We start from the raw sequence: 21552 nt of genomic DNA, 5'->3' as shown, positions 1-21552 counted from the left end.
AGAGGCCCCCCGACCTTATGGCCTCACTTATGGCCAAGAGCAGCACTGACATTCGGCCAGTACTGTGCACTGACATTAAAACACTGAGCTGACTCTACACCGAGGAACACACAGCTGCTGCCCAGAACTGCAGAGTGCCGCTGCCTTGGTCCTCCAGCTTCTCTCTGAAGACCCAGCCCCACCTGAGACCTCCTCACAACCAGCAACGGAAGGCTAAGGTTGGCCTAGCAGGGGCCCCAACACCCTACTCCCAGAAGCATAAGGGCCATCCGTCCTGCGTCCATACATTTAGGGATCACGTGGCTTTAATTTAAAACTACTTCTCCTGTGAGAAAGAACACTTGTTACTGCTTTTACTGATCACTTCTCTTGACTGTCCATGGCTGAAGGACAAATGGGTAAAGATAACTAACTCAAGGAATGGAGGTGGGTTAATTCCATCACTGATAGTCTTGGCTTCCCCAAGGCTAATTAGTAAATCCCCTGTTAAAAAGTTTGAACTGTTCTGATACTGGATTTTTTTTTCTTTAACATTCATGCTGCAAGTGAAAGAAGCCAGACACAAAAGACTACACATTGCATGACTCCGTTTATGTGACACCATTTCCTCTAGGAAAGGCAAATCTACAGAGATGGAAAACAGATAACTGGTTGATGAGGACTGGAGACTGGAGGGTGAGTAATAGCAAATATACATGAGAGAACTTTTTGGGAGTGACAGGAATATTCTAAAAGTGGATTACAGTGATGGTTGCACAATTTTTTACATTTCCTAACAATCAATGAATCACCATGTGGTGAACTTTATAGTATGTAAATTAGACCCCAATAAAACAGTTAAACTAAAAAATTAAATTACCCAATTTAAAAATGTTCACAACTAATTCAAATTTTTTTTTTCTAATTCAAGTTCTTAAAGGACCTATAAGGAAAAACAAATACCCCAAGTCTGTGGCACACGGACTTGGGCTGCCTACTTAAAACCTTAGTGCTATGTGGCATGAATAGAAATTTGAATGAAATAAAATCCTTGTCTTCTAGGAGTTGAGATGCAATGGGAGAAAATGGAACAGTAAACAGTTACAAAACTACGATAAAACCCCATGATAAGTAGGAAGTGCAGGAAGGTCGAGAAGTCCTGGCTGTGACTGGGCAGGGATGGGGCACCACAGAGGAGGCTAGACACTGGAGTCTGGTTTGGAAGGGTAAGTGGAGAAAAGGGGTGGGTGACATTTCAAGGCAGAGGAACAGAATGGGCAAAGGCTTGGAGGTGTGAAAAAGCAATTATTTTTCTGAGAACTGAGAAGGTTGGAGTCATGACAGAGGATAGAAAGAGTGGGTAAGCAAGGCAGAGTCAAGATCATGAAGACCTTGGTGGGTCATGTTAAAGTCTTTGGACAAGGAATTAAGCAGGACGTGTTTCTAAAGGAACATGGACATACTTCTTTTGACCTAAATTAAACTTTGTATATCTTGGCGATATCACATTGCAATCATTTAAACATATTTATTAATATACTGTTTACCATGTACCAGGCACTGTTTTAATACTTTATATATACTCAATCCTGTCAACAGTGGTTCTCAAACTCTAACCTGCATCAGAATCACATGGCAATCTTCTTAAAACGTAGACACCATAGAGTTTCTGATTTAGTAGATCTGAAGTGGAGCCCAACACTTTGCATTTCAGTTCTCAGGTGAGGCTGATGCTGCTGGTCCAGGAAGTACACTTTGAGAACCACTGCTTTATACCAACTTGATAAGAAAGGTGTCATTATCATCACCATCAGTCCCATTATACAGAAGAGGAAACAAACAGAAGGTTAAGCAACCTACCTAAGGCCACATGGCTTTCAGGAACGTGGTTGGGATTCAATGCCGGGCAATGTCTTCCATGTCTCCTAGTTCACTGGTTGCAAACAAGTAGTTAACGGCTGGCATTTTCATCCTTGTCTGTGACTATCAAAAACATATTACACACACGTACACTTACACACACACTGGCTTTAACTGGCATCTGAGATAAAAGAGTTAGAGATGCTAACTGATGCCAAGGGGTAGTGAGGGAAAGCCCCAGGGCAGATTGGAAAAGGGGTTTCTTCATTAACAACAAATACATTTGCTTAAACTCAAAATTATATATTAATTTGTACTTGAATATTTTAAAATATTGCCTAAGCATAATCATATCATGTTACCACATTTACGGTGTGGAACTGAAAATGGGTCATGTTCTTGCCAGCAGCACTCCAGCTTCCCAAGAAACACTGGGGTGGAATAAATGATTTACCATGTGGCCAGTACTATATCCCTGTCTCTGGAAGAGAGTTGTGGCTGACTTTATTTAAATCAATTTACTATTCTGTTCCTTTTCAATTTAGTGTTTGCTATTTTTAGGCCATTGTTTTCCTTACAGAATTTATTCAAAACCTAAGTTACACAGCAACAATATAAATACTGTTTTCCAAGGGCTTATCTGTTGTGCCCATTGTTTTGTAGTTACTGTTCTATGTCAGGGGCTACAGACCTGGCAGTGGAGGCCTCAACCAGTGGAATTCCTTTGGGGGATCATTAGAGTAGTATATTTTTTCCCTTTTCTTAGCTATAGGGTTCCCTGAATAGTGGTATCTCTCTGAAGGAAAAAGTTCATGGCCTTCCAGCTTTCGGGCAACAAGGAAATGAATTCCACAAACCAAATTAAGAGCTCTTGCTTAACATCCTGCTGTCAGTGTCACAGTGAGATTATTCTTTATGGTCTTTCTAAGTCAGAGTGATCCTAGATTTGGGGACTTGACTCAGCCCTAAGGGGCCCAGGCCCAGTCTGAGGCTCTGCCCAGCCAATGATCCATCACCCTATGCTAGAGCATTAGGGCAACTGGCAGTCCCCCTTTAATAGAAAACCTTTTGTGTTATTACCCTAGGGGTTTGCACCTCCCAACAGTCCTACTCTTCTCAATTATCTTCAGACATACTAAACTGATGATGTGGAGAGAGTCTGAAAGAAAACCTTCTGACATTTGCAATCTAGACTTCTCTTCTCTGTCCAGTCAATTTAATCAAACATGGAGGAGCATCTTAGCAACTTTTTTTTTCTTGCTTGTGTTCTTTGCTAGGCGTCCTTTATTGGAGGCAGCGGGTGGGGTGGGGTGTGTGTGCAGAGAAGGGAAACACAGTAAGGGAAAAGCAGGCTGGAGAAACCTGGCACCTGGCTAGTTGGTGCTCCCTTCCAGAAACCCCCGGGAGATGACCTGCATTGAGCCCCAAGTTTCCCAAGGTGGAAGTCAGGAGTCGCCTGCCCACTCCCCGCTAGGGTATGCCCCTTTTCCCGAATCATCCGGCCTAGTGACCATGCGGCTTAACTATCCAATACTACGGCTAATGCCTTTTGAGGCCTTGACTTAATATACTTTAATACTTTTCACTACTTTTGCTTGTTCGACGCTGTGTCCAAAGCTGGCAATTTGGCCAGGCCAGTGTCTCCCGCTGATCTTTACAGCCAGCGCTGCCTTCAGCCAGCGCTTATTTCCTTTTGATCAAATAGCAACAAAATCAGCAAAATTCCTTTAAATTGGGTTTCCGGGGCTAAGAAACTACAGGGGGGAAAATGCATGTCTATATTTATGACTGTCTGTTTGATTTTTTTTCCCTCTCCGTGCTTAAACCTGGGCGAGAGATGGGGTGAACCTTTTTGAAAGTGTGCAGTGCGTGCAGCCCCGGGACCCTGGCCCCAGGACGCCGAGCCGAGTGCGTGCGCGGCCCCTTCCCTCCGACTGTCCCCAACAGCACGCGCTAAACTTCTCAGCTATTGCCCCGTGTTCCTCCTCCACAGCCGCCCCACATCCTGTTCGGCGCCTCGCCCTCTCCCTACCGTCAGCCGCTGCCCAGCCTCGCCAGGGTCGGGACAGGAGACGAGCCCCAGACGCCCTCCAGCACACCCGCCGGCGCCCGCAGGTGCTCCCTGCCCCCGCGGCCCCGCGCCCAGGTGCCGCGTCACAGTGACGCGCGCCCTGCGCAGGCGCAGTCGGACCCCACCCCTCCGCGCCGGCTGCCCGTCCTGTACTATGACTCGCGCTGGGTGCGGGGTTCTGGCGGCCGGTAGGCAGTCGTCGGCGCCGCGGCCGTTGCGAACGGCCACCCGCTTGCCGGCTGAGGTAGGGGCGAGCGCGGGGCGCGGCCGGGCGCGGCGGCCGGGCGGCGGCGCAGGGCCGGCCTCCTCCGTCTAGTGGCCTCCGCCGTTGCCGGGCTGGGGGCCGGGGAAGGGGCGCCCGCCGCAGGAGGAAAGTAAGTTGCGCGCCCCGCGCTCCCCGCGCCGGCCGCAGCGCGTGCCCGGGAGGACCCGGGGCTGGGGCTGCGGCGGCCGAGACCCGGCGAGGCGGCGGCGCGGCCTGGACGCGGGGCGGCGGCGGGGCCCGGGCGGGAGCCGTCACCGCGGCGGCCGGCCGCGGGCACCCGGAGGCCCTGCCCTTGCGGCCGGATTGCGGCACCTCGGGAGGCGCCCGCATCTCCGCGCCCCGCCCTGGAGCGGGCCGAGTGCGGCGCCGCTGAGCTCAGCGCCGGCTGGGCTCCCTGCGCCCAGGTTCTCTCGTGGGGTGTGTATTCTCCGATGTGATTTCCCTGTTCAAACCAATCTAGAAATCTGGCCGCAGCAAGGGGAGGTCCTTGGTAATGCTTCAGCCTTACAATAGAATGGGGGTATTGTTGTTTAGAGAAGGGGCATCGGGGTAAGGAAGGAGGAGCAGTGCTGTTCCCCGAGGGAGAGCTAGAATTTTGCAGATTGGGAAACCTCCGTTCTTTTCTTTAAGTCATCGCCTGTTGATTTCTTTCTGGACCGTTTTGCATAAACCTTCCTGCCTGTTACTTGGACTTGGTATCCAGCAAAGTGACAGCCGTTTATTCTGGGGGTCCTTGGAGCTGTGCTTTTCCTAGCAGCTGGGTCAGATACAATCCAATAGCTTCGTAGGGAGTTCGGTTCAAATCCAGTAGCTGGGGGGAATATAGCAGCAGGGTTTTTAAATCTATAGACGTCTGACGATAATAGGACCTTCCGAACTGTTGTTACTTTTTTTCCCCTTCCATTTAATTGAGTGCATTACTCAAAGACGTAACGCCTTTCACATTTTAGCAGGGTTTAAGGTGAAGCATGATGATGGAACTGCAAATGTTGGGTATCCTGTTGAATTTCTACCGAATTCTTATAAAATACCAGCTACCTCAGTTTGGGTTCCTTGTCCAGGTTTGGGGTGCTATGTCTCAAATCAGTCTTATTGTATCAGAATGTGTATCAGTGTACTTTAAAGCCTGGAGTTGTCACGCTTATGTAATCAACTTGTTAATTTATAATTTTGTTACATTGCTTTACAGATTTATAAAATCATTCCCTTAAGGAAATCTGTCTTCAACGTCTGCTTAAATATTTCTCTTGAAATTGGATTCTTGAAGACGAATGTACTGTACAAGTGGTGATTAAAGCATACTAATTAGACAAGCTTCCTTAAAGAACCATATTGATTCTTTTCTGATTGTCCCTGCTAGGAAAACAGATGACATTCCCATTTTGCAGTACTAGAAATGAGAGAAATTATGTGACATTCCCAAGGTCACATATTGAAGCAGTGTAGTAATTGAAAATCAAGTGCGTGGTGCTAACTTTTCTTAAAACTCCATCTTGAAAGCTTTCCAGGCTGGGAACTTATTGAGTGTCACCTTTCTATTTTTTTAATTTGCACAATCTGTTTTTATTGTTTTATTTTTGTGTGCAAAAATTACTCTATTTTTTTATTATTCAGAGTTTTTCTGCCTTTTTGCAGTAAGATCCATCAGTTTAAAATATATGAGAACTCAGAAGTTATATTGATTTTTATTTTTCTAGAACAGAAGCTCAGATTCAGTCTTTATGTTCAAATTTATTCCCATAGCCCTAAAACAAAGGCTTTTACATGTCCTTATTAAAATTGAAGGGCTTTCGTGATATTTTTGCTGGTCACAGGAAGTATTACTATTCATCTAAACTTTACTATCGGTGTTTTTCTCATATAGAAAGTGAAACTAAATAGAAAAAAAGCTATTTATTTTTGGAGATAATTGAGCAGCGATGGTTCTAAGCACTTGTATAAAAAAGGCATAATTTCTTCCCTGTAGCATCTTGTCTGAGCCTAAGAGCTTATTACACTGCCCAGGAAGAAAAGGGTACAAGTGAACTTTCCATGTAGTCAGAATTTTAGAAATTAAAAAACAAATATGAAGAACTCAAAAGACTCAATTTTACTGCATGGCAGCTGTTTGCTTAACAACCAAAAGAGAGTTTTTAGCAAAATGCTTTATAAGAAAACTGTTACTTAGCATTTAGTTACTTCCCAGTGTGCATGTACACACAGGTAAAAAAAGCAACTGAGGTGGAAAAGTTGAGTGGATTCTAGCAGTTTTGAAGGTAAACTTAACCAATGATTACTTATTCATGGAGACTTTGTGTATGTATTTTTGGGGCCCTAGGTTAGAGGATAGCAATAGAAAAATGAGTAAAAACCAGTTCCTGCCTTTAGATGTTGACTGGCTGTTGGGGACACCCAGGTAAACAGTAATAATAGGATCCAACAAATGCGGTTTTGAGGCATAGGCAAAATTCTACAGAAGCACAGAGATGGGGGCAAGGGACAGTCTGATTCGGAAATGCTCCACAAAGGAGGTGATGGTTGAACTGGTCATGAAGGTAGGTAGAGTTTCTGTGCAGAGAACAGGGGAAAGGGTTCAGAGGATTCAGGGAGGATGAGAAGACAAGGTCAAATGGTAGAGGAAGAACTTAAATTCAAGTTAGTGAAAAGGAGTTGAGAAGATAAAGACAATGCAGCTGTTTTGTTTTTTAATAGTATGAAAAGGAAAGGGAAGGCATGAGGCAGTAACTGGGCACCGAGGGGGAAGTGTTTTGACATTTTGTTTTATTTGGCACTTAATAGCCTCACCAGTGAGTCCTGGAAGTGTGTTGTCTGCTCTGGATGATCTGGAGCTGTTACTCACACTGTGGAACATTTCCTCATCTCTCTTTCTGTACATCTGCTCTGAGTTGAGGCCTTATATCCCATGGGAAAGCATTTCTTGCTGGTGGTAGGGGAGGAAGCTGTTTAAAGAGGATTCCTCTCTACCTTCCCTGAACACTTACTTCCCTGCTGTACTTCCAGAGCCACTTGAGAGTCTGCTTTGGCACCTCCAGCATTTGGCCTCTGCTCGTGTAGTCTCTTCCATGACAAATCAGGCCTCTTTCATTCTCCTTGTGTTGAACCCTCCAAACTGCTGCTGTGTGGCTGCTCAGCAGTTACTGCAAAATCAGAGGGTGTTATCTGTCTAAGCACCTTGCTGTTTTAAGTTCTGGAGTGTCTGCAGGCTCAAAGTAAGTTTGGATCTGTCTGTCTGTCTATATACATACTTCTTCAGCTATGTATTGGCTTGGAAGTATAATGCAGGTTATGAAATCAGTGCCCCAGAAGTGTGAGTTACAGGTCATTCATGTCACTGGTCACATCAGAGCCTCATGAGGCCTCATTTCTCAGGTGCTGACATGCAGTTATCTTCCTCAGACTCAAAAGACCTCAGCTCCTGGAAGGCAGAGGCTACTTATTTGATTTTTACATCTCCAGACTGGTGTAATGCTTCATGCATAGTCAGTGTACCGAAGAAGTGTCTTGATGAAGAAAGCTTAAAAATCTAAACTTTAGTTTATTGATTTTATCAGCCTATTAATAGAAACCATACTCCTTTCAATACAGCTGGGCTCGATTCAAATGGTTTCCCCTTCATGGAATTTCAGAACCAGAAGCAAATCTTCCACTCTATAGTAGCATGTAGTAGATGCTCAGGAAATGTTTGTTCCTGTCCTGTATTTCTACTCTGAGTGAATGGTACCACCGGCTACCAGTCTTTACTAGAATCATTCAAGATTTCCCTCTTTGTTTTGCCCCTGTGCATTGAGCTCTTGAAATCTACTTCATAAACGTGTCTCCTCTGTAACATCCTCATCATCACAGCCCTCACAGGGTGCCCTCACTTACAAGCTTTTCAGTAGTGATCTACCTGGAGATGTTGTCAGTGGTCTGTTGACCAGACTCCTAGCTCTGGTCCTGCCCTTGCAGTCTGATTGTGACTTTTCTGCCACTGTGGTTTAACTGTCATCTCTGATTGCCTTCCCCTTCTCAGGATTCTTTACTTTTTAGTGCCAGTTTTTATTTGTTCATTTAATAAATGTATCCACTGCACTATGGTGCTGCTGCTCCCATGCTCCCATTTGCTGAATAAATGAATTTTGATCATTAAAAAATTTTGTATTTTCGGTGAATGCTATACTCAGCAGGCCCTGAGATACAGAGCTGAGTAAAATGGACATGGGCCTAACATGGACTGAATTTATTATTGAGTTGAATGTGGTGGCTCAGATTGTTAATCACAGAATGGCACAAATAATTATATAACCACAGTTGTGTTAAGGGCCATAATGGAAAAAAATGTGTGCTTTGAGGGCAGAGGTGTGCAGGGATATGGGGAAGAAGACGACCTTTAAGCTGGACCCTAAAGCACGCTAATGGCACAGTAAGCTCTCAGGTCTTTTCAGGAAAGCTTCTTTCCCACCATCACCAATTTTGATTCTTAGCTCAAACAAAAAATGAATTCCTCTGGATGCATCCTATGAACTTCCCAAGGCAGATTTATGGGAAACAAACAGCTCTTCTGGCTTGCCTGTCCCTGTAAGGGATTGTAAAGGACTTGAGGCTGGAGCCTTCCTAGTATGCGCAGTTGGAGACATTGAGGGGCAGTTTGTTGGGCCAGTTAGGGGCGAGGGTACTGATATAAAAATAAAAAGGGGAACTAAGTGTACAATCCCTCTCAAATATAAGACTCCTGGGATAGAGGCCAGTTCTGAAGTCAGGGAAGAAAATTATTGGGTGATTTTGATCTCACTCACACCTTACTAATATGTATTATCCCGTTTAGCTTTTGTAATCACTGTTCAAGGCTGTGATTATCTTTGTAGATAAGGACATGCCTGTTGGTAGAAGTTGGGTAACTTGTGGAACTCCAGATGCTATGGTACTCTTTCCACTGCACTGTGATGCTGCTGCTCCCATCTGCTGAATAAATGAATTTTGATCATTTTTAAAGTGCACCTCCATGGTGAAGAAAACATGTCAAGTTGGCCATGTGGTACATTGAAATGCTGAATCTTAGGATGCTATCCCAGCTCCTGTCTGATGTTCCCTAAGCTCTCTATATGTGCGTGTACCTCTTAGGTTATTATATTGCTAGGGAAAAATGTTTAAGATGTCAAATTGGGTTTAATATTCAGCCATGTTGGTTTGTATTTCAAATAATATGTTAGAATTTGTATCTGTATCTCTGTATCTCAGGGCCTGCTGAGTATAGCATTCACCGAAAATACAAAATTTTTTAATGATCAAAATTCATTTATTCAGCAAATGGGAGCATGGGAGCAGCAGCACCATAGTGCAGTGGATACATTTATTAAATGAACAAATAAAAGCTGGCCATATTAGATTGTATTTCAAATAATATGTTACTTATATAACTTATCTAGAGAAAATTCATTGTAGGTTTAAGACTATACTAACAAATACTCATGGGCAGATTATGAAGCTAGAGTGTACTGTGTTCATGGATCTCTTTTAAAAAGTAGTAAAACTACAGTTTTTTTATTTAGCAGTGGACAAAAGCAGAATGAATTTTTAAAGTTTACCTTTCTGTTTTTATTTCATTTCCACAGGTTAAACAGTTTTCTCTTGGCATCAAGTATTATAAGTGCTACTGAAGAAATTTAGAATGAAAATATTCAGTCTTTGGTTTCAGGGCTTGATTTTGTCCTTTGCTCTCCTATTTTATATAGCAATTTATACTGCTAATCCTCTTGTGAAGGAAAATGCTTTTTCAGAAACAAATGGAGAGAATATAATTTGCAAACTGTATTAAACTTGCAGTTTAGGAAAAGATAAAGTTTTTAAGCAGCTTATAGAACCTCCCTAAATTTTACCTGAATTACTTGCTTGGTATTGGCTGCTCTGGGGAGGAATCTGCCATCAAATATTGTGTGCAAACTCTATGGTGAAAGTTATTTTCAAGGTGTCATTACGATTTTAGGTGACCAATAATTATCTCAGTCTGTCTTTTGAATGGTTATTTGTTTATGATTTCTTTTCAACTTGAAAAGCAGTTTCTGAATATTTAAAAAAGTTTTTAATGGAATCATTTGTTAACGCTTATTAGGTATGTCTTTTCTGGTGGTGCTAGGGAATGTCCTCCATTTAATTGGTTGCTGAGCCAGGTAAATCACACGGCATATTAGAATTGTAGGAACACCAGAAATGTCAAAATAGATTTATTTTGGTGTTGTCATTTCCCTGGGAATTAGAAAGGTGTAGGTAAAAGGGAGGCATTGCAGGAAAAATTGCAGGGCCCAGTAGTCAGTGGGACCTGGAGTCCAGCCCAGGCAATGCTTAAAAAAGTCCTTACCCATTTTGATCCTGCTTTTTCATTTGTAAAAAGGGTATGATACTTCCATTACATTGCTCGTTGTAAGGAATAAATGATATGACAAATATAAAGAGTCCAGTACATACTTAGATTCCAAGTAAATTGTTTACTCAAAAATTTTGAGATCTACATTACAACAAAACTGGAATTGTAAAATGGGCAGTTGTAGCAGAAAAGGACATTAAAAAAATCTGAAATGAAACAGTGAAAGAAAAGTCAGTTGTGATTTTTCTGTGGGGCTCATTTCTATATAAACCTATTTAGGTTGATAGTGGGTTTTTAGGAAAGTAGTATGTGTGGTAATGGCAGATCTAATCTAAGACAAAACAAAAATTGATGCTTTGTGGAGAACTTTAAAGTAGACTGAACTTTTAAAATTGGTTCAAATTCTCTGTTGGCCTTATTTCTTATTCCCATGTTTCTTTCATGTTACAACCTAAAGATTTCCTCTTTTGCTGAGGCCTCTTGTCAACTCTGTGATGAAGCTGCTTCTGTGCATTTTTGACTCTTTAATGATATTCTAATTAAACTTAAGTATAATTCAGAAATAGATTTCTGGTGAGTTATGTAGTGTGGCAAGTTTTCCATTTCTGAGAACGTAAGTATTCATCACAGTTGCTTACGTGGGGAGCTATTAGTTATTTTTCATGATTAGCCTTCTTAACCCTACTGAACGTGACTCACTTCTACCCCAAATCATAACCTCGCCCAGACTGATGTTCTCCTTTCTGAAACCAGACAGCCATGTACACTCTGCTGCCTCAGTTTCCCCCACTTTTAGGAATGTGTTCATTACCCCCTGATAAAGGGTCAGTCCTGGTCTTTGGGCTGCCCTTGTCCTTGGGGATCCTGCCTTTAGTGTCTCTTACTCTTCCTTTGGCACACCTCACCTAGGGTAACTTGTGTAATTATTTATCTTTTTATATGTAGACAACTTATTTATAAGATTCTAAAGGACAGGGTTGTATCCTGTGCAATTAGGGTTCAGATATTTGTGTATGAAAATAGACTCAGTGTTCTTGTCCCTTCCTCAGCCTGAAGAAATTGCATACTTGTCCCTCACTGAATATATCTTGTTTATTAAGATTATATAAATAGGCTTTAGACAGTATGTTCTCAGGAAAATGGATTTATTTCATAGATCCCAGTGGAAAAGTAAACTGAATAATTATGTGCAGAAAGTCAAAATTTTAATAACTTCTGCCTCTTCTAGGTTATAAAAGCACACATTCATTGCCAAAAATCTGAAAAGAACTGAAAAGCATAGAGAAAAAAAAATTCAATTTTACCATTTAACATTTTGGTATGTTTAAAATAAATATATAGGCAGATTAGTTACGTTTTTTTAATTGGGATCATATACCATGACATTTGGTATATGAATTTTTTTACTTAACATTTTATTGTGAGAATTTCCCCATGAGATTAAATAGCCTCAAAGTATAGCAGCATAGTGTTATTGTTAAGAATACTGTATGTGACTTATTCAACCATTTCCTTATTGTATACCTTTAGGTTATTTCTGGGGATTTTTTTTGGCTATATAAATTTCACTCAATATTGTTGAATATAAATAGTTGCCTGCATCTTTATTTCTTTTAAGACATAAATCTAGTAGTAACTTATTATATCAAGGATATTAATTATTTTAAGGCTCTTGATATGTGTATTGCCACATTGCTTTTCAGAAGGATAATTTGCTGTCCCAGCAATTTAAGAGAATCCCCAAGTGATTCTGTCTTTTAAGTAAATGAAGTGTTTGGTGCCAGTATTTTGTTTATGGATTTTTTTTTTCTGTTCCAACATTCTTTCATTTTTAAATAACCATCTTCATCACAGTATCAGCAGGGGAAAAAAAAGATGATAGGGAGTTTTGACAGTGTTAATAAGAGTTTGGAGGTGAGATTTAGATAAAGTTTTTCAGTTCCCCAATGCTTCCAACTTAATACTCTGTTTTCCTGGCAACAGAACTATTTGTGGGTTGGCTTTATTTATTTTGGAGTAATTTCTACACACCAGCTTTTTCTTAAGTCCTCATTTATTATGTGAGCACTTTATACCAGGTCTGTACTGTATTAATTTTTAAGTCTCACCCTTAGGGAAAAATGGTGACATCCTTAGCATTTTTTATCACTTTAAAGGGAGGCAGATTCTGTCTTGGAATTTGAGCGTTATTATCTGCACTGCCAGTCCAGGTTTTCTGGCTTGGATGTTAACCCTTTCTCTCTACAAATACCAAGTACTTGCCTACATCAGTTAATCAATTGCTTGACTCCTGATTATATTCCTTGATGCATCCTGGACTGTAGTTTGTTTTACTTAGCAAAAATAAAGGTTACTTAACCAGCACTTACGGGGATTGATCCAGATTGGCAACCCAGTCACTGCCTTGAGAGACTCAGCATTTCAACCGCCCATGCCTGGTCATCTCCTGGCTGAGTCCTTTAAAATTGACTGCATGGAAGAAAACATTTATTGAATGTAGTATTTCAGAGCATATCTTAGTAGGCAGTTACCTTCCCTTAGAAGATAACTTTCTTAGACGTTTGGAGGTACAGTTTTGCCTATGAGAACATGTCTCAAAATAATTGACTTAACTTTTTAATTTGTTGTTCCATTTTGATTGTATCCAGTGACTGCAGACTGATACTACATAATACTCCATGATTATCACATAACAATATTCAGTCAATCCAGTGGATAACTGGATTTTTCTGTAATTTAGGACCTGTTGACCTACTTAAAGTTTCTTCATCTTTATTGTATAGCTTATATTGATATCTCCCAGGAGGAGGGGTGCTAATCTAGCAATGTGGACTACTATTTACTTTGGATAAAGACAACAGTAGTGATAGCTGTGTGGTAGGGTAGTGTTTATTTTGCTTGACCTGGAGGCTGTTGATATCCTGGAGGTTTTAGTCTACTGTCTTCCCTTCAGTCTATACCATTTTATTATAGGTATCTTTGAAATTTTAGCATTAAGATCAGGGAGGTAATATTCATTGAGAGTGTTAATTCCTTCATTTAAGTTGGCTTTTTTATAAATGTTAAGTTTAGTCTGATATTTCCCATGAATAAGATTACAGTTTTCATTTTTTTGTATTAGTAAAAAATACCATATAATTTCCTTGTGTAAGAAGCTTAAATACAGTTTTAGTGTGGCTTTGTAAAAATTCATCTTTCAGTTGTCTATTAGAAGGAGAACATTTGCACAGATTTTTTTTTTAAACATTTAATTTGTTTGGAAGATTTTTGTATATGCGAATATTGGTGGTCTGATTTTGGGGGGAAATTTATAATATTCCAAACAAAATGTAGAAAGAGTCTGTAATTTTTGTGCATGGCCTTCTTTGTTTAAACTTCCTATACTGTTTCATGCTGTGGGTTGGCTCATAAAGGCAGTCCACGCAGAGCCACCCTTGTTCAGGGTGCTGTTTTGTCCTTACTGCTTCTGATGACATTTGCTTGATAGTGGTGATGATGTCAGTGAAAACCTAAAAGTGAAGTTTGACAAGAATTACAGGGTGAATTCCAAATTGACAGTAGGTTTAACAGAGGCTCATTCTACAACTGTTTTCAGCAGCTTGCAAAATATGTGTAGGGCCACCCACACTTCCTTCCTCTTCTCCAGCCACACCCGCACACTTCATTGCTTCTGCTCTCTTGAGCTGTGAGAACATCAGTGTATTCTTGCAACACATACTAGTAGTTGTTTCTCAAAGCATGGATTCATGGATTTCCATATAATAAGCAACCTTGACTAGTTGACCTATTTCATTTAGGCCCAGCCTATGGTATGCATATGTGTGAGCAAATGCTAAATGAGACTGCTTTAGAATGGCCTAATTTAGTGACTTGGCTGTTTTAAAAGATGTCATCTTAGCTATGTAGTCATTAAAAATACTGATTTAAAAGAATAGTCCAGGGGAAAATGTTCATTATATAAAGTGGAGGAAAAAGTACTTCTCAAACTTCATATACTTTGCTTTGTAAAAAAATATAGGTCTAAAGGATATATACTCAAACCTGAAGAGGGTAAACCTAGATGAGATTATAGGTGATTCATCACCACCACCACCATTGTGCCTTTTTGCATTTTCCAAATTTTCCAGAGTGAACTTCTGTCAGCTTGTTTTGTGGAGAGAAATACTTCAGAAAATGATTACTCCCCACACTCATGTCTGTATATTATCCCATTTTATTTTAAAAATTTGTGTCTGGGCATATATTATACATAGAAGATAATTTTGGAGGCTGTTCACCAAAATGTTAGTAGAGGCTATCACAGGGGGTAGAACAATGGATGATTTTTAAAAAATCCTCCTCTTTTCTCCAGTCTATATGTTCTAATTGTATTTTTTCCTGCACTGTACAGATATTTCTTTCATAATTTCATAATTATGTATTGTATTAACTAACTTTCTTAGATGTTTGGAGGTACAGTTTTGCCTGTGAGGACATTTCTCAGAATAATTGACTTTAACTTTTTAATTATTTTTCCATTTTGATTCTACCCAGTGACGGCAGACTGATACTACATAATACTCCATGATAATCGCATAGCAATATTCAGTCAATCCAGTGGATAACTCTGGATATATATAAATACAAGTATCTATTTCCTTTTCTACTAAAAGGGAAGTGATATACCAAGTGAAAAAGTAGGATACAAGATACATCATTAGGGACAGAATGATCACATGTTTGTAAAGCAAAATAAAGAAGAAGCTGTGTATTATAAATATTTGCAGAAAGACCACCAAAATATAAATAGTGCCTATCTTCAGTGGAAGGTCTATGGAACCTTTTTATTCTTTCTACTTCCTATTCTGTATTTTCCAGATTTTCTATAAGAATATATTTTCTGGGGAAAAATGTAATGGAACATTTAGTTCTTTTTGAAAGGGTAGATTTAATAGAAAGTCATCTTAATATCATTTTTAAAGTAAATACTTAGATGTTGTGGCATGTTTTATTAAAAAATCATCAGGCTTTGATGCCCAGCTAGAGACATTATTTCCTTTATATTGCAGTCTTACATCAATCATTTTTAATTTTAACACATTTTAGGAAACAGAATAGCTCAGTTAATTCATTCTCTTGAAGTAGAGTGGAATAGTAAAAGAATTTCCGCTTGGGTGAGGGAGACTACCATCATTATAACAATGATGGTGGTGGTGGTGGTAGTGGCTGGCATTGACTGAATGCTTACTCTGTGCCAGGCTGTATTCTAAACCCTTAACCTATATTAACTCATTTATTCTTCACCACAACCTGTGAGGTTATACTCTTTGCTATATACATTTTTTAAATGAGGAAACTGACCATACAGAGAAATTGGGTCTTGCTGAGGTCCCATGGCTAGTGATTGACCAGCTGGGATTCACATCCATCATTGGCCCTTCAGAACCAGTGTTTAGCTAGACCGAACTCCCACACTTGCCTTGCCAGACAGAGACAATGGATCAAACAGGGACTGTTGGGAAGAGATAAGCAGGCAAGGGTAAGGGCAGGGCCTGCCATAGCCCACTTGGAGCTGAAGAACCAGGTAACCATCCCAGGGTTCACCTACTGCTAGACGTGGGTTCGTGCCCATGACTTTGCTGGTCTCATTAGTGCAGCAGAATCAGTCCCTCTTCCTCTCCTCAACCCCAGCAGTACACTTGTTTTCTCACCTAGAGGTTATGTACCTTTCCTGTCTACTTTGCCCCACCTGTTTGTACTCCTTTTCCTCCAGGCTCATGTGACCTTGTGCTTAATGGTTACCTAGACACTCACTTTTTTTTTTTTTGCTATCATTAATGTACAATTACATGAACAACATTATGCTTACTAGACTCCTCCTATTATCAAGTCCCCCCACATACCCCATTACAGTCACTGTCCATCAGTGTAGTAAGATGCTATAGAGTCACTACATGTCTTCTCTGTGTTATACTGCCATCCCCATGTCCCCACCAACTACATTATACATGCCAATTGTGATGCCCCCTTTCCCCCTCATCCCTCCCTTCCCACCCATCCTCCCCAGTCAGTTACCCTTTGGTAACTGTTGGTCCCTTCTTGGGTTCTGTGAGTCTGCTGCTGTTTTGCTCCTTCATTTTCTTTCTTTGTTCTTGTGCTCCACAGATGAGTGAAATCATTTCATACGTGTATTTCTCCACCTGGCTTATTTCACTGAGCATAATACCCTCTAGGTCCATCCATGTTGTTGCAAATGGTAGGATTTGTTTCATTCTTATGGCTGAATAATATTCCATTGTGTATATGTACCACATCTTCTTTATCTATTCATTTGCTGATGGACACTTAGGTTGTTTCCATTTCTTAGCTATTGTAAATAGTGCTGTGATAAACATAGGGGTAAATATGTCTTTTTCTAACTGGGCTGCTGCATTCTTAGGGTAAATTCCTAGGAGTGGAATTCCTGGGTCAAATGGTATTTCTATTTTTAGTTTTTTGAGGAACCTCCATACTGCTTCCCACAACGGTTGAACTAATTTACATTCCCACCAGCAGTGTAGGAGGGTTCCCCTTTCTCCACAACCTTGCCAACATTTGTTGTTGTTTGTCTCTTGGGTGTTGGCCATCCTAACTGGTGTGAGGTGATATCTCATTGTGGTTTTAATTTGCATTTCTCTGATGATTAGTGATGTGGAGTATCTTTTCATGTGCCTGTTGGCCATCTGAATTTCTTCTTTGGAGAAGTGTCTGTTCAGATCCTCTGCCCAGTTTTTAATTGGATTATTTTCTTTTTGTTTGTTGAGGTGTGTGAGCTCTTTATGTATTTTGGAAGTCAATCCTTTATTGGATCTTCATTTATGAATGTATTCTCCCATACTGTAGGATGCCTTTTTGTTCTATTGATGGTATGCTTTGCTGTAGAGAAGCTTTTCAGCTTGATATAGTCTCACTTGTTCATTTTTGGTTTTGTTTCCCTTGCCCAGGGAGATATGTTCATGAAGAAGCTGCTCATGTTTGTGTCCAAAAGATTTTTGCCTATGTTTTTTTCTAAGAGTTTTACGGTTTCATGACTTACATCCAGGTCTTTGATCCATTTCAAATTTACTTTTGTGTATGGGGTTAGGCAATGATCCAGTTTCATTCTCTTACTTGTAGCTGTCCAGTTTTGCCAACACCAGCTGCTGAACAGGCTGTCATTTCCCCATTGTATATCCATGGCTCCTTTACTGTATATTAATTGACCATATATGTTTGGGTTGATGTCTGGAGTCTCTATTCTGTTCCACTGGTCGGTGGATCTGTTCTTGTGCCAGTACCAAATTGTCTTGATTATTGTGGCTTTGTAGTATAGCTTGAAGTTTGGAAGTGAGATCCCCCTTGGTTTATTCTTCCTTCTCAGGATTGCTTTGGCTATTCGAGGTCTTTTGTGGTTCCACATGAATTTTAGAACTATTTGTTCCAGTTCATTGAAGAATGTTGTTGGTATTTTGATAGGGATTGCATTGAATCTGTAGCTTGCTTTAGGCAGGAAGGCCATTTTGACAATATTAATTCTTCCTACCCAAGAGCATGAGATGAGTTTCCATTTGTTAGAGTCTTCTTTAATTTCTCTTAAGAGTGTCTTGTACTTTTCAGGATATAGGTCCTTCACTTCCTTGGTTAGGTTTATTCCTAGGCATTTTATTGTTTTTGATGCAACTGTGAATGGGATTGTTTTCCTGATTTCTCTTTCTGCTAGTTCATTAGTGTATAAGAAAGCAAAAGATTTCTGTGTATTAATTTTGTTTCCTGCAACATTGCTGAATTCAGATATTAGTTCTAGTAGTTTTGGAGTGAAGTCTTTTGGGTTTTTTATATACAATATCATGTCATCTGCAAATAGTGACAGTTTGACTTCTTTTTTACCAATCTGGATGCCTTGTATTTCTTTGTTTGTTTTTTTTTTCTGATTGCTGTGACTTGGACGTCCAGTTCTGTGTTAAATAACAGTGGGGAGAGTGGGCATCCCTGTCTTTTTCCTGATCTTAGCAGGAAAGCTTTCACCTTCTCACTGTTAAGTATGATGTTGGCTGTGGGTTTGTCATATATGGTCTGTATTATGTTGAGGTCCTTGCCCTCTGTACCCATTTTGTTGACAGTTTTTATCATGAATGGATGTTGCATTTTGTCAAATGCTTTTTCAGCGTCTATGGAGATGATCATGTGGTTTTTGTCCTTTTTTTTGTTGATGTGGTGGATGATGTTGATTGTTTTTCTAATGTTGTACCGTCCTTGCACCCCTGGGATGAATCCCACTTGGTCATGGTATATAATCCTGTGGATGTATTTTTGAATTGCTGTTTGCTAATATTTTGTTGAGTATTTTTGCATCTGTGTTCATTAGCCATATTGGTCTGTAATTTTCTTTTTTTGTGGGGTCTTTTCCTGGTTTTGGTATTAGAGTGATGCTGGCTTCATAGAATGAGTTTGGAAGTATTCCCTCCTCTTCTGTTTTTTGGAAATCCTTAAGGAGAATGGGTATCATGTTTTCTGTATATGTCTGATAAAATTCAGTGGTGAATCCATCTGGACCAGGGGCTTTGTTCTTGGTAATTTTTTGATTGCCAATTCAATTTCATTGCTTGTATGTAATTGGTCTGTTTAGATTTTCTGTTTCTTCCTTGGTCAGTCTTGGAAGGTTGTATTTTTCTAGGAAGTTGTCCATTTCTCCTAGGTTTTCCAGCTTGTTAGCACATAGATTTTTATAGTATTCTCTAATAATTCTTTGTATTTCTGTGGTGTCTGTCATGATTTTTATTTCTCATTTCTGATTCTGTTTATGTGTGTAGATTCTCTTTTTCTGTTAATAAGTCTGGCTAGGGGTTTATGTATTTTGTTTATTTTCTCCAAGAACTAGCTCTTGGTTTCATTGATTTTTTTTCTATTGTTTTATTCTTCTCAGTTTTATTTATTTCTTCTCTGATCTTTATTTTGTCCCTCCTTCTACTGACTTTGGGACTCATTTGTTCTTCGTTTTCTAGCTTGTTAATTGTGAGTTTAGACTGTTCATACGGGATCGTTCTTTCCTGAGGTAGGCCTGTATTCCTATATATTTCCCTCTGAGCATGGCTTTCACTACGTGCCACAGATTTTGCGGTGTTATTGAATTATTATTGTCCTTTGTCCCCATATATTGCTTGATCTCTATTTTTATTTGGTCATTGATCCATTGATTATTTAGGAGCATGTTATTAAGCCTCCATGTGTTTGTGGACTTTTTCATTTTCTTTGTGTAATTTATTTCTAGTTTCATACCTTTGTGATCTGAGAAGCCGGTTGCTACAATTTCAGTCTTTTTGAATTTACTGAGGCTCTTTTTGTGAACTGTATATGATCTGTTCTTGAAAATGTTCCATGTGCACTTGAGAAGAATGTGTATCCTGTTGCTTTTGGATGAAGTATTGTGTACATGTCCGTTAGCTCCATCCATTCTAATATGTTGTTCAGTGCGTCTGTCTCTTTACTTATTTTCTGTCTGGTTGTTCTGTCCTTTGGAGTAAGTGGTGTGTTGAAGTCACCTAAAGTGAATGCATTGCATTCTATTTCCCTCTTTAATTCTGTTAGTATTTGTTTCACATATGCTGGGGCTCCTGTGTTGGGTGCATAGATATTTATAATGGTTATATCCTCTTGTTGGACTGCCCCATTTATCATTATGTAATGTCCTTCTTTGTTTCTTGTTTTTTCTTTGTTTTGAAGTCTATTTTGTCTGATACAAGTACTGTAACTCCTGATTTTTTCTCACTATTTGTTACATGAAATATTTTTTTCCATCCCTTTACTTTCAGTTAGTGTATTTCTTTGGGTTTGAAGTGAGTCTCTTGTAAGCAGCATATAGATGAGTCTTGTTTTTTTATCCATTCCATGACTCTGTGTCTTTTGATTGGTGTATTCAGTTCATTTACATTTAGGGTGATTATCCATAGGTATGTACTTATTGCCATTGCAGGCTTTAGGTTCATGGTTTCCAAAGGTTCAAGGATAATTCCCTTATTATGTAACAGTCTAATTTAACTCAGTTCGTATGCTATTACAAACACAACCTAAAGGTTCTGGTTTTTTTAAATTTTCCTCCTTTTTCTTCTTCCTCCTTTATATCTTAGGTATCTTATTCTGTACTCTTTGTCTGTCCCTTGTGTGACATCTATGTAGCCTTAGGAATACTTCCATGTATAGGAGTCCCTCCAAAATGCACTGTAGAGGTGGTTTGTGGGAGGTAAATTCTCTCAGCTTTTGCTTGTCTGGAAATTGTTTAATCCCTCCTTCAAATTAAATGATAACCTTGCCGAGTACAGTATTCTTGGTTCGAGTCCCTTCTGCTTCATTGCATTAAATATATCATGCCACTCCCTTCTGGCCTGTAAGGTTTCTGTTGAGAAATGTGATGATAGCCTGATGGGTTTTCCTTTGTATGTGATCTTTTTTTCTCTCTCTAGCTGCTTTTAAAAATCTGTCTTTATCCTTGATCTTTGCCATTTTCATTATATGTCTTGATGATGTCTTCCTTAGGTCCTTTGTGTTGGGAGATCTGTGTACTTCCATTGCTTGAGAGACTATCTCCTTCCCCAGAGTGGGGACGTTTTCAGCAATTACCTCCTCAAAGACACTTTCTATCCCTTTTTCTCTCTCTTCTTCTTCTGTTACCCCTATAATGCTAATATTGTTCTGTTTGGATTGGTCACACAGTTCTCTCAATATTCTTTCATTCTTAGAGATCCTTTTTTCTTTCTGTGCCTCAGCTTCTTTGTATTCCTCTTCTCTAATTTCTGTTCCATTTACTGTCTCTTCTTCTACATCTAATCTGCTTTTAAATCCCTCCATTGTGTGTTTCATTTCAGATATGGAATTTCTTAGTGATTGAATCTCCGTCTCAAATTCGTCCCTGAGATCTTGTATATTTTTCTGTACCTCCATGAACATGTTTATGATTTTTATTTTAAACTCTCTTTCAGTATGATTGTTGAGTTCAGTTTCATTTGGTCCTTCTTCTGGAGTTTGTGAGATTTTGGTCTGAACCAT

General features: G+C 39.8%; 2 protein-coding genes across 5 annotated transcripts in view; one reads left to right on the top strand and one right to left on the bottom strand.

The window, feature by feature from the left end:
* Window positions 1-1839: 1839 nt before the first annotated feature.
* Window positions 1840-4505, bottom strand: LOC130679478 (nascent polypeptide-associated complex subunit alpha, muscle-specific form-like). The gene is made up of 3 exons (XM_057488305.1): window positions 4314-4505; window positions 3872-4222; window positions 1840-1962 (listed from the first exon to the last, which is right to left on the bottom strand). The coding sequence occupies exons 1-3, from the start codon at window positions 4503-4505 to the stop codon at window positions 1876-1878; spliced, it is 630 nt and encodes a 209-aa protein (XP_057344288.1). The 3' UTR covers window positions 1840-1875.
* SNRK (SNF related kinase) overlaps window positions 4020-21552 on the top strand; it is a 105636-nt gene continuing 88103 nt past the window's right edge. Inside the window, exon 1 of one of the 4 annotated variants that reach the window (XM_036897215.2) lies at window positions 4020-4154. The gene's annotated coding sequence lies outside the window, so the exon portion shown is untranslated. Of the gene's footprint in view, window positions 4155-4446; window positions 4593-21552 lie in introns of those variants that run through there. The other 3 variants (XM_057497315.1, XM_036897216.2, XM_057497312.1) reach the window with 3 other exon arrangements.

The sequence above is a fragment of the Manis pentadactyla genome, chromosome 1, assembly GCF_030020395.1.
Source record: "Manis pentadactyla isolate mManPen7 chromosome 1, mManPen7.hap1, whole genome shotgun sequence".
Taxonomy (NCBI): Eukaryota; Metazoa; Chordata; class Mammalia; order Pholidota; family Manidae; genus Manis; species Manis pentadactyla.
Note: the sequence above shows the minus strand (reverse complement) of the source record. Positions and strands in the feature narration are given on the sequence as shown.